This window comes from Amphibalanus amphitrite, unplaced genomic scaffold, assembly GCF_019059575.1.
Source record: "Amphibalanus amphitrite isolate SeventyFive unplaced genomic scaffold, NRLGWU_Aamphi_draft 000049F_arrow, whole genome shotgun sequence".
NCBI classification, from domain to species: Eukaryota; Metazoa; Arthropoda; class Thecostraca; order Balanomorpha; family Balanidae; genus Amphibalanus; species Amphibalanus amphitrite.
This window is the reverse complement of record NW_024881545.1, coordinates 599191-612019: the sequence shown is the minus strand read 5'-3', so window position 1 is coordinate 612019 and position 12829 is coordinate 599191. Positions and strand designations below refer to the sequence as shown.

Genomic DNA, 12829 nt, shown 5'->3' with positions numbered 1-12829 from the left:
ACGACATTAAGTCATCTGCTTAAAATCATCTGCGCTCTCACATTGCCGTAACGCATTTATGTTGTGTATATGATGACCTGTTGGCATTTCGGACCACCTTTCCTTCCCTCATCGCCATACATTCGGCGCGATTTACAATAGTCGACTCTCGCATTGCAGCGTGGATGACCGAATTCTCTCGGATCGACTGCGTAGCCATTTAATTCGAAGGCGCTCCAATGGCAGAATGGAGGAGAATATTTACGAAGACCTCTGCTATGTATCGCTCAAAGATAAGGTACCCGGCACGCCCCCTCGTCCCCCTGGCACGGATCGTATCGTCTCGTGGGCGTCGACTAGTATCTGTGTAGCTCGTGTAACCCTCCTGCCGACCTGCCCCGGTCGGAGCAGCCGGCGGTGCGCAGAGCGTACTGATCAGACGACAGAGCATGTGACAGGAGCGCACGCAGAATCTATGTTTGATGTTTGTACGCCTCCGTGTAGAGTAGCGGGCGAGCATGCGCGCTGTGGGGGGGGGGGGGGAGACGGGTGGCGAGCGTGAACGCGTGACGTCGCTCCGGTGAGACGTGGGTTAACTTAGGAGTGTGTAGTTAGGGAGAGAGGCGAATAGTGCTCTTAGTGCCGAGTCTAGTGGTGCTGGGGCGGCGAAGATTCCGATAAGTTACCCACAATCGACAGTGCGCGCTGGCCATGGGCTCACCTTCACAGACCGTCAGTTGTCTGAGAAAGACCCATGGGCAAAGACCGGTATGTAACGAAGCAGTTCACCGCCACCGGCCGGCGACTGATCTTCCACTGACCAACATCAGCCCCTATCGAATAATCCTTAGCAGGCCGACAAAATTGTCTCCAGACTGATAGCCAGACAACCAGACCACCAGACAGTCTCCCACCGACCTACACGGTTGACCCACCATCTTTCACCACCCCAGCCTCCTGGCACATATCCCCCGACGGCGCCACCCCCATCCGTTCCCCATCCCTGCCGGGTATCTGCGGGCTCTCTGAGAGTGCCGGAGGCGGCAGTGGGAGGTCTAACAGACCCGTCGAACTCTGTCCAGGCCTGAGAGGCGACTCGTTACCTCGCCGCCCACGTAATTCCGCACCGGGAGCGTCTGCCGCCGATGGCGACTGCCGGCCGAGGCTCGTTAGCTCGCCGCTGCCGACGGGACTGACGAGGCAGGATAGAATGAGGAAAGTCTGGGAAGGAACGAGGTATAGATCGAGGAGGGACAGTGCAGGATGGTTTGGGACTCGTGCGGCGGGAGATGGGTTTGGGGAGGTCCGAAATTTGGGCTAAGGACCGACTCCTGGGGGAGATCGTTAAGGGCCTAGGATCACGACGGGCAGGCATAGAAGAGTATGTAGGACGAATTAGGCATGCAGGTCTTAGATCCGGCAATATGGGTTAAAATACCGCATCTGAAATTGTAATTGGTACCGAAATGCGATTGCTCTAGGCATCGAAGGTGTTCTAGGTATTATTGGAGGGCGGATGATGGTGATTTTGTTAGGATATCATGGTAAAGGATGCAGGATGCTGGTACCGTGAGAGCCACCAGATGTGGCCGGGGCTGGTGGTCGAGATGGCGGATTCAGGCGCAGAAGTCGTGATCGGCCGCCGGCGTCTGTCGTCGAGCGCCGACCGGCCGGAGACGCCGCCGGAGCCGGCCCCGTCGCTGCGCTGTCTGCCGTCCGTCCAACTTTACGACGGCCCTCCGGCCACCAGCGACCCTCTCCCCGATTTATGGGAGGTGGAAAGTCAGCAATGGTGTTCAACTTCGCAGAAGGCGCTGTAAAAGCGGCATTGTGAGCCGGCTTTTCGCAGGGTGTCTTCAGTTATGGCGCAAATTACTTTTACTTGATGTCGTCATGGCGTTACTTTCTGCACCTTCTCTCGTTCTCTCTTACAAAACTGTAGAGTGGCGAAGGCGGGTACCGCTTCGATCTTATGGTCGGTCTTGTTTTTACCACAGAACTAAGGAGATTGGGAGGATCGATATATTAGACGACGTGGGGTGCAAATGCAGACTGATGTAGCTATGTCGTGTTCTGTATTGATGTGTATGCTGCTTTTGTTGAATGCATGGTTGTATTAATCGGGTACTAATATTGCATTGTGTCGTTCTAAATGAGTACAAACGAGGCTTACCTTGTTGATATTTTGTGTAAACCGTAGTCGGCCTCTTGGGATGTATTAAAAAAAAGACAAATGCATTTGACACCACTGTAAACCGCCAATTCCTATTTCCATAATATCGTTTTCGGCTCTCCTTCCATTCCACATTAAAGTGATCACTGCCAAACCTTGAGCCTTTCCATGGATCCTTTCATTCTAGCACTCTGCGAGCGCTCCCCCCTTTATTTTAGCTCGCCTTTTTTGTAGCTAGCTTACTGTGCCTGTCTCAGCGATAAATATGTATGTATAGAAGCAATGAACCCCCTCCCCTCCTTGTCGCCCTGCCCGTGCCTGCTGCCTGTGTCCCGGGGAGGGCGGGGGACCGTCTCGTGGCACGCCGATCCGTGTCGTGCATGACGCGCCTCTGTATGTCCGGTCCCCACCGTCGCTGAGCCGGCACCCTCCGCCGCTCTCTGTCCTCTGCATGCAGCGAGGATGCGTACGGCAGCTTCAGTGCCGACTATCAGGCGCTGATGCCGCATGAAGAGGACATCTACGAAGAGCTCACCGGATTCCAGAGCAAGCCACAGGTAACGTATTGGGTTCCAGAGGGCCTCACAGGTAACTTACCGGGGTCTTTGGCAGACCACAGGTAAGTTCGGGTTCCAGAGGGCCTCACAGGTAACTTCCAGGATCCTGGACAGACCACAGGTGACTTACGGGGTTCCAAAGGGTCGCAGGTAGCTTGCCGGGTTCCAGGGGGTCCCAGGTAACTCGCGGGGTTTCTGGCCAGACCACAGGCAACTCACGGAGCTCCAGTCTGCCGATCACAGCTCAGGTAGCATACGGGGCTCCTGGGCACAGGGCAGGCCACATCATACTTATAAGAACATAGCCGCGGTGTCAACTCTAACCTAGCCCACGGTCAGACGCTTATCCGCTGCCGAAGCCTCGCAGGTTTTTTTTTGCGCTCTTGCTGCCTTTTTAACGACCTATCGTGATTTCCTGAAAGATTCTTAGGACCCCTACCTTGTCTTGCAAGTGGTAAAGTACTGCTGACTGCTAGAACCGTTTATGTCCGCGAACCTTGATAGCCAGCTACTGCCCGAGAGGGCTGCGCAGTGCGCACTTCTTCATTGTTCTTGGAAGGTCTCTATGGCTATTATAATCTACATGGGAACACATGATGCAAGTACTATACTTGGCCTGCAGCGTTTTGCTTGATAGTGCCTTGGTCGTAATCAGAGAGCTATGATAGACATTTGACATTTGATACCTACGTGTCGTCTTTGTCACAGTACTATGACATGCATATGATGTTTCACCGCGGGATCATACTGCCGTCGGGAGGAAAAAAGCCGTATCTGGGGCACTTTTTCGAATCGAAAATTGTTCAGGAGAGGCAAAAACGCGTTTTTTGTTATAAAATTCGTTAACTTTGCTCAATAACGAAACAAAACATACTGCAGTGATCGGAAAGAAATTTTACATCCAATGAAAGTGGTTATAAAAGGGAAATTATTTTAACCTTAAAGCAAAAGGCGAAAAACTTTTTTGCTTCCAATTCAACCCCGAGTTTGCGGAATCTTTCTTTCACGAAAAAAGCCGTATCGTGGAAGAAAGCCGCATCGTACGAGACACCTGAACAATACTGTCATGAAAAAGCCGTATGTCTGATACATTGGTTAACCGATCGGGAATAAAGCCGTATCGCCATTTTTGTTCAATCATATTGTCGTCAAAAAGCAGTATCACCGGTGCATGGTATTGACACTGCATATTGGTTCATAAAAGTACTAAAGCAGTTCCGCTGCATGTTCCGTCCCACTGCTTCAGCTCTCAAGTATGGATATTTAATTGAACGTTCAATACAAAAACAAACATGATACCCATTTTAAACTACATCATCCATGCATAATTGCATTATTGTCGTAACTTTAGGCTCTTGGATTCTGATTGCGCAGGGTGCCATCAAAAGACATCTTGACCAACCGACCAGGGACGTAGCCAAGGGGGGGGGGGCACAGGGGCCATGCCCCCCTCTAAAGGCGAAAAATAAAATAAAACTTAAAAAATAACCCCAGCTGCACCACACCCCAAAAGATAGTGGGCCAAATCCGAGGAGTTTTCTTTTTCTGGAGGGGCACGACACTAGGTCGCGACCTGTGGCCCCTCCCTGAGCAAAATCCTGGCTACGTGCCTGCAACCGACAAGGGGAATCACGAATGCTGTCTTTGTACGGTGCTTCAATTTTCGATTACACTGGACTCCAGAGTTAATTCTGAGCCACCGATATATTCGGAGAGATGAGTGTGCCGGTCTGCCGCTGCGCCGGAGCCACGGCGACAATGTCGAGAGAACCGAGATAGTGTAGTTTCCCATCGTCGATCTGCAGACCTAAAAGCACTTCAAGGGGGCAAGAGACGATGAGTGGGAATGTTGCTGATAAGCTGGACGCAAGGTTCCCGGGAGATCGCTAGACTGCTGAGAGCTCCACACGTCTGCGGGAACGCCCTTTAGAGGGCGCACCCTCAAAAGGCCCCCCAATGTGCACTCGTATTCACAGGGCTCTGATTATAGCGCCTACTGCAACAGAGCAGAGGGCTATTCAGTACGCCTTGCTGCATCCTCCACCGGCCACAGCTGTGCTGGTAGGCTCTGGGCAGATGTTGGGCTTGTGTGGGTGCTACAAGGTAGCCTAAATTTCCAATATGATTGAGCATCATGGGTATGAGGGAGCCAGAAAGAAGACGGTAAAGTCATTGACCAGGAATGGAAGTGACAGGGGATGACGGTCCCAAAGATACATGGGCGTGGTCACAATTATCACAATGAATGTGACGAGGTTGGCAATAGCAATCGACCTTTCACGGTATTCAACTATATCTTCAACGGTTTTACGACAAAGATTGTAGGTCGTCGTACTAAGCGTGCCAGCTACGAGTACGAGCTGCATGTCTATTGTCTATGATGATTACCGGGTCGAACTTAACATGATGCTATTTTGGTTGTGGGGTAGGGTGGGAACAGGGAGGCCAAATTAATCATGGGGGAGGCTAGGTCGGGTATTTTTTATTGGAATTTTAAACGAAGTTGGGAAAAGAACGGTCGGATTATACTGGCGCTCCCGGCTGGTTAGCACATCAAAATACTGAATGCCCGGCACCCTGCTGACACCACCAAGCTGGCAAAGTTCTGTTGGCTTCAAACTTCTCAAGTTCACTCCCTATTTTATTTCAATTAAAATTCCCCTATAATGGTCACATATTGCTACGATCACGTAGCATGTTTGTGTAAATGTTCAACTGTTCCGTCCAGGATATGCCGAAGCCATGCTAAATGAGTAGATACGGCTTTCTTCCAAACTGCCTGGACCAACGATTCGGCTCATATTTCACAGGCCACCATCAAATAAAAGCCGTATCTACAAGATACGGCTTTCTTCCTGACTTATCAGTTCCACATTCTTTGTTTGAAATTTTGTATAAATGCCGTATCTGCCGAATTTAAGGATGCGGCTTTCTTCCTGCGTGTTTTGCTATCCCTGATGTAAAAAATCCGTTTTTGAATTTTTATATTATATATAATATTTTCATTTTTGAGTGTACACACGTTTGAGCAGTACCATTAAACGCACCATGAAAAGAGCTTTCCAACGATATCAAAAACGAAAAATCGATAAAAATGCGACTTACGGCTTTTTTCCTTCCGACGGCAGCATAGTGTCCGTGTTCTGCTAGCCCTATCACCACAGTTAGGCGCTCAGGAGTAACGTCAAACGCTTTTCCATACGGCATGCGGCGCTGTAACGACAGTGGTGCAGCGTGGGTGACGTCGGGCGGGACTGCCGGCACCACGTCCCGTTATACATGTGACAATGTTAACGGGTCGCTAATGTGGGGACACTGCACTAGAATGGTAACGGGAGGGAAGAAGGTCACAGCCCGTACACAATCATAGAATCCCCGTGGGCGACGTCAACCCGGTAAACGGTGGGGTGTCGATCCGACGCTTGGACGATATGGACTCTCCAAGGACTGTCGGACGTCGTACTGTGTTACTAGATGTCGTGGTAACACAGTCATTGACGGCGACCGCCCGGACCTGGTGCGTATTGATGTGAGAGGCGGAGGACCGCGCCTGCCTCTCACTGTGGACAGATCAATGGTGCACGGTCTGCAGTAGTGTAACAGCTGCAGCCCTGATGTACCGTGGGTACACGGGCCCCCTGGGAAATCGCTCTCCTCAGCACCACCGACTAGTGTGCCTTCATAGCGGCGAATGATCCAACGGAGGAAATAAAGTCACATTCTCACCCGGCCGTGTTCTGTCAGCGGGCGAAATGTAATTCAGAAAGACTGACTTCATATTCACTGTGCAAGTTATCACATTGATCTCATTGACTTGGATACTCCACCGGTGTATATCGCTTGGTAATTGTTATAGTTGTATTATCGTGTTTATGCCCTTGTTGACCTTCTCTCAACCTTTCTGTGCCGTCTGTCCCTGAACCTGTGAACGTGCTACAGCCGGTGACGGCCAAGGCGCCGCTGGAGAAGCGCGACTACTGTCTGAACGAGCTGCTGGAGACGGAGGCCAACTACGTCTCGGTCCTGGAGATGCTCCGCGAGAAGTTCATGGAGCCGCTGCGACCGCTGCTGGGGCCTGACCACACGGTCGCCATCTTCCAGGGTATTCAGGTGTGTGGTGTGGCGCGGATGGGTGTCACTGAGTCACCGGAGCTGACACTAGGGAGGGGAGGGTCAGGTGTGTTATCAAGCTGAGATTTGTGAATAGCTGTAGTCTGTAGTGCCATGCTAGGGCGCCGATGGGGAGTCGCCGAGACTGGGGTGGGTGCCAGGTGTGTTACAAAGCGAGCTTAGGCCGTGCGAGAGGAACTCGCCAGTGCGTCCCTGGAGAGGTCTAGTGTGGCTGGGCTCAGGTGTGTTTGTGGCGAGCGGTGTGGTCGATAATCAGCTGAGGGGGGTGGGACGCAGGGAAGGCAGCCGTCAGCCGCCTGTGGAAATACAAACAAATGTATGTGCCAGTGCGAGCGCAGTGGTTCCTAGCAGAGCTGTCTATTACGTCAGTGTCGGATATATTTCATATCCATATGTTACTTTCTTTTCACGGCCGTATCAATGTCACCTTAGGATCATATATAGCAAAATTATGCCGTAATCTGTTTCCTGAACGTTATCTGCTTCAGATCAGCAGTATCAGCGTTATCCTTAACATTGTCACGGCTGATCAGTGATCGCCACCATCATCGTCTCCATCATGCTCACCACCGTCACCTCCTCCACCTTCGGCAGGATCTGGAGGAGATCCACAAGCGGTTCCACCGTGACCTGGTGGAAGCGTGTCGACCCGACTCCGGTACGCGCATCTCGACCGTGTTTCTGCAGAACAAGAGCCGGTTTCTGCTGTACGGTGACTACTGCTCAAACCTCCAGCCGGCCCAGGAGCTGATAGACGACCTCTGCGAAAAGGATGAAACGCTCAACCAGAAAGTGGCGGTGAGTGGACTGGGCAGGAGGGAGGCTTCAAAAAGACGGCTAGGAATGAAGTACTGCATTCTACCTACATGATGTTTCGGGATAAATATGTAAAAAGGGTCCATGAAGTAGGCATAGCTGAGGAGATAACTTTAGGCGTGCATGTCACAAGAATTGGTGTGGACTTGGCAATTTTTTCCAATAAATAATTAGAATAGTAATCGCTATTTCCTTCGGCGCAGAGTCAGAATCGCTTACTATGACGAAATTTATGATGTTAGCCGGGACTGTAGCCACCCCACCCCGCCCCCGCCCTGGGGACAGTAGTGCTGGTAAGCAGCGCGGCGCCATTCGTGTCCCGTGATGGAGGGCGTACTTATGTGTGAAAGGCCGGCGCCGCTGTGGGGACAAAGACCGACACAGCGCCGGTCAATGGGAGCAGCACTCGGCGGTCGGTGGGCCGATGTGTGTTGACTCGATGGACCTGGTAGACCGAACAGTCTGGGTGGACAACATGTAACGCGGACTATTTGCTATATTTTGTTTCATATGACCGTCCAGTGTTGCATGGCTGACGACTCTGACCCCGACGGAAACAGGTGTTCCTGACTCGAACGCTGAATCGATAGTGTTTATGTTGTTTAATATGACAGTCCAATGTTGCATGGCTGATTTATTTAGAACCATTGACCCTGCCTCAAACAGGTGTTCCTGAAACGAGTGCTGGACAGAGTCCATCTAGCGGTTTCACTAGCCGGGGACGTATCCCCGTCTCCGTTCGGCCGCCTGTGATGTATATTGTGTGCTATTTTCAGCGGCGCCGCAGGCCGCAGAGCCGACCGCTAGCCGGGGCTCCAATTACTCTGCTTTGTATCACCTGAAACACGGCACTGCAATAGCGCTCACTCTGTGCCGCGCTGAGCTGGCGTGCACAGCCAGGCGGGGATGAAATATCGGCGGCGCGGCTCTGAGTTTGCCGTCTGGCCGGCTAGTGCCGCGGAGTTTGTCCCAACAACGGTGTATTTGGTCCAGACGTACCGGCGTGCTATGACGAATAACCACCACTCTATGAACGGGCGACTGAACGCGCTGTGGCCTCCCTTTCCGTCAGAAATGTCAAATGGAGGCGAACGGCGGGAAGTTCAAGCTGCGCGACCTTCTCTCGGTGCCCATGCAGCGGATACTCAAGTACGAGATTCTGCTCCGGGAGCTGCTCAAACACACGATGCAGGTGAGAATTATCTGGGAATTATCTGGGAATATGTTTTAGGGCCTTGGGAATTAGACTAGGCGGGATGCAAATTGCATGTGGATTAGTTGATCCCGGGACCGATATATGCCGGGGTATACAAAGGTCTTAACCCGCGCCCCGTAGGGGGGGGGGCCGAAACGGCCCCCCCTGTCCTTTTCGGTCGATATCTCCTAAACGGCTGGAGATATCGCCACCAAACTTTCAGGACCCCTCCGGGCATCAATTTTACACATTGTGACCAAATATTTTTCCAGAGGCTGTGATAGGTTGGCCACAAATGACGTCAGAGTGACGTCATGTTCTGTCATTTTCGACCGAAAAAAGACCTTCGCGAGAAGACCTGTCAGGCCTACAGCTTTGAAGATACAGAAAAATGATCAAGACATAAAAGGGGTAGAATTGACAGGGGTACAAAACTGCTATCTCGGATTTTTGAAATTTTTGAGTTTTGATCCCCAAAAATTAAAAAAAGCATTTTTTTTTGATATATTAGCCAAAAAATCCAAAAAGTTTTTTGAGTTTCGAAAAAAACCGGAATATATGTGATAGTACCTACCGTCTTCTATCTACATACCAAATTTCAGATCGATACCTCGTTTTTTGGCCAAGTTATAGCGAAAAACTGTTCAAAAATGATGACGTCAAATTTTCAAACTCAATTTTTGGCAATTCTAGAACTCGTAGAGCAAAACAAAGACCACCATTAGACTCCCCGTGACGAGCGGCATCGAATGGATACCCATTTTATGCAAAAATATCAACTTTGAAATTTGACCTAATTTGACCTGACCTTGACCTGACCTTCACCAAAACGTGACCTAGGCTGGCCCCAAAGGCTGCCTAACCCACATAATCGCATTTGTCATGTAAAATGGACCATAAAACATGTATCACACGACACATTCATATTGTGACCCCCGGTGACCTGACCTCGCTGTGACCTGACCTGGTATCAGTGACCTCAGATAGCAAAGTATGTGTTTGACGAACAATATACCATCGATGGTTTTCAATAAATTACCAATTTACTCGATTTCACATCACATTTCCTGAATTGCCTGTGAACGGTGAAAATCTGACCTTTGACCTGACCTGTGACGTCATCGGTTTGACCTAGGTCAATGAAATTTGGTCACAAGGTAGTTCCCGGGTAGGGCTATCAAACGCCGTTTGAATTTTGAAAATCGGCCGGTAACTTTCCGAGATCTTAGGGGGGGGGGCCGAAACGGCCCCCCCCCCCCTACGGGTGGTAGGGTCCGCCGGTAGCCCTACGGGGCGCGGGTTAATGGTTGATATAAGTGTTGTAGTCGTTTTTATGCAAGGCACATAATGCACATACCTCTGAATGTAACGCACTCATTTCCAGGGATATGCATGCTCCGGGTCTTTGAATTCCCTTATCAGTTGCTTTTAAATGAAACTAATCCCCTAATCCGTTGCTATTAGGCCCACTTAAAAGCAACGGATAAGGGAATTCACAGACTGGGAGTGATGCGTATTTCTGGAAATGAGTGTACAATATTCAAGAACTCCTTAAGTGCTTTAGTTTGTGCAGCTGCCAGCTCTCCAGCCTTGTAAGACCTCTCGAAATAGCCGCTCGCCGGCCGGTGACCGGGCTGATTCGTGGCCACCATCTCGCGTCGCTCTCCCTCACTTGGAAACCGTGATCGGCGGGCGCCGGGACTCTAAATCCACCCGATCGGTGCCACTGCGCGCTCCCCAGGGTAGTCCCCGGCTCGACGGTCACTCTGCTTTGACGTTCTCCGTAGCTGGTATCACGCCAATGACAGAAGCACCATGAAGCAGACAGGTAGAGATAATGCCATAATAGCGTACAGCCATAAAGCCAGGCTAGCTTTACGAGTGAGTCATACTTTGTTGATGTCAGCGTGTTGTGGAGCACTTATGATGAGGTGCACGCCACCCGTATCGTGTTTGCGAGTCGTTCAGTGTTACAGCTGTATCAGCTGTCTGTGCATCAGCCTATGGGTAAAGGGTTACCTATGGCTACTCAGTTATCGATGTTTGTGACTTACCTGACGCTCTTGAAAAGCCATGAGCGGGCCTTCGTATGCGATCCGCCATCTATCCCAGTATTGCCCCTATGTCCATCCCATTACATACTATCCTGCTATCCATTCCGTGACTTTCTCGCCGTCTCCATTATCACCCCGCTGACTATAACTTCCTGTTCCAGGATCACCCCGCTGTCCAACCCAGTATTACCCCTCTGTCCATCTCATTACATATTACCCTCTGTCAATTTCAGCATTACCCCGCCGTCCCACCCCTTTATTATCCCTCGCTGTGTCACCCCGGCTCGCACGTCCCCTCCCCGCCACCAATCAGCCGGCAGTCCCCCGGTGCCGGCCGCGGTTCCCTGTCGCAGTCCATGGTTACCCATGCAGGGTTTCACTGCCTACGCAGGTCTTGGTTGCCCGTTGCAGGCCACAGTTCCCTATCGCATGCCATGCTAGTCCGCCGCGAACGGCGTGGCGGTCCCCCGTTGCAGGCCGCGGTACCCCAGGTGCACCCATCCAACTCAGCACCCGTCCGTATGTGGTCTGGCGGCGCCGACAGAGGGGATGCCGGCCACCTGATCCGATTATTATGTCCGGCTAATGGCGCACCGGTCTGCCGGCATTGACCGGCGGCAGGCACAGCGCCGTCAGTAGCCGATAGGCGCCGCGCTGATCACCGCCATTGAGGCTAGGTGGACGGGGGATGAACAGAAGGTGGACATAGGGTGGATAGAGGGTGGATGGAGAGTGGACAGGGTGGACAGGGTGGACAGGGGGTGGATAGAGGGTGGACAGAAGGTGGACAGCGTGAATAGCGGGTGGATAGACAGTTTGGTCAAGGGTGGACAGAGGGGTGGACAACTTGTTAATAGCGGTGTTGACGCTGAGGTGGACACTGGACATGCAGTAGATGTTGGACAATGAATGGACATAGTGAATGGGACTCTGTGACTGCGCTCAAATAAATGGATAGAGGCGTGGACACGACAGGCCTGTACGCCTTTGTGGAGTCACCCCATTGTACGACAATATTGATTGTGGGATAGCTCGTTTCTGCTTCATTTGGGAATGCTGGTCTAGTTCACAAATATACATTTATTGCTTTCTGTACATCGAAACCATAGTTCAAGTAAGTAACCCTTATGGCTTATATTATTTGTATAGCCAGGCATGTGCGAATGCCAAGCAATTAGTATCCTCGTTCCCCTGGCTCACGACCCTTCTGCCCTCGCTATTACTGTCACCGATATTGTGCCCCTTTGCCCCGGGGGGTGTAGCGCGTCCCCCGCCGGGCCCGATCTATCTATGGGAGGCGTTCGGTGCAATGCGGCCGCCGCGCTGTCTGGGCTGCGGTATGACAGGAGTGAGACGGTGGCGGTGCAGGTATCGATTGGGACGGGGTAGTGGGATGGGAGCGGGGTGGGCTAATGGACGTGTCGCTGTGGGTGGGTGGGAGGATCGGCAAGTTTGAGGTTGTCTATGATGTGCTGGTCAGAGCTTAGAATGTGGTCAAAATTCAGTGGTTTTCACTGACTTGGTGCAAGGATGCGGTAAGCCGATGTGTTCGCATCGGCGTTGATGTTTTATAATAATAGCCCAGACGCCAGTAGGGCAGTTGTAAGCCTAGAGCGTTTGCGATATTGGAACCCTCCACATTCGCCAATGCTGTGGAGACAGGACTCGGGATTGCACAGTGCACAGTAATTCCGCTTGTTTGTTTGTTTGTTTGTTTTGTTGGGTTAGGCCCTTTCGGTCGACAAGACCATTGCAGAGCCGGAAGGATGATAGGAATTAGGGGGAGACATTGGTCTGGGCAGGCATCCTAGTGAGTCGCCGGGGCTGAGCCCGTCCGAAGACAGGCCACCCAGCCCCAAGGCACTCACTGCACCCGGCTACGGGGTGCGCTCCCTCAGGAGCAGCGGTGCCGCTCCAAGGGAGC

General features: G+C 51.6%; 1 protein-coding gene across 15 annotated transcripts in view; it reads left to right on the top strand.

Annotated features, from left to right (window-relative positions):
- Window positions 1-12829, top strand: part of LOC122377701 (protein vav-like) — a 45820-nt gene that overhangs the window by 5964 nt on the left and 27027 nt on the right. For 8 of the 15 annotated variants that reach the window (XM_043358045.1, XM_043358037.1, XM_043358036.1 and 5 more), the window contains exons 6-9: window positions 160-277; window positions 6649-6819; window positions 7435-7638; window positions 8729-8848. In XM_043358045.1, coding sequence (XP_043213980.1) covers window positions 160-277; window positions 6649-6819; window positions 7435-7638; window positions 8729-8848 — 613 coding nt within the window. Of the gene's footprint in view, window positions 1-159; window positions 278-2609; window positions 2710-6648; window positions 6820-7434; window positions 7639-8728; window positions 8849-12829 lie in introns of all 15 variants that reach the window. The other 7 variants (XM_043358049.1, XM_043358044.1, XM_043358046.1 and 4 more) reach the window with 1 other exon arrangement.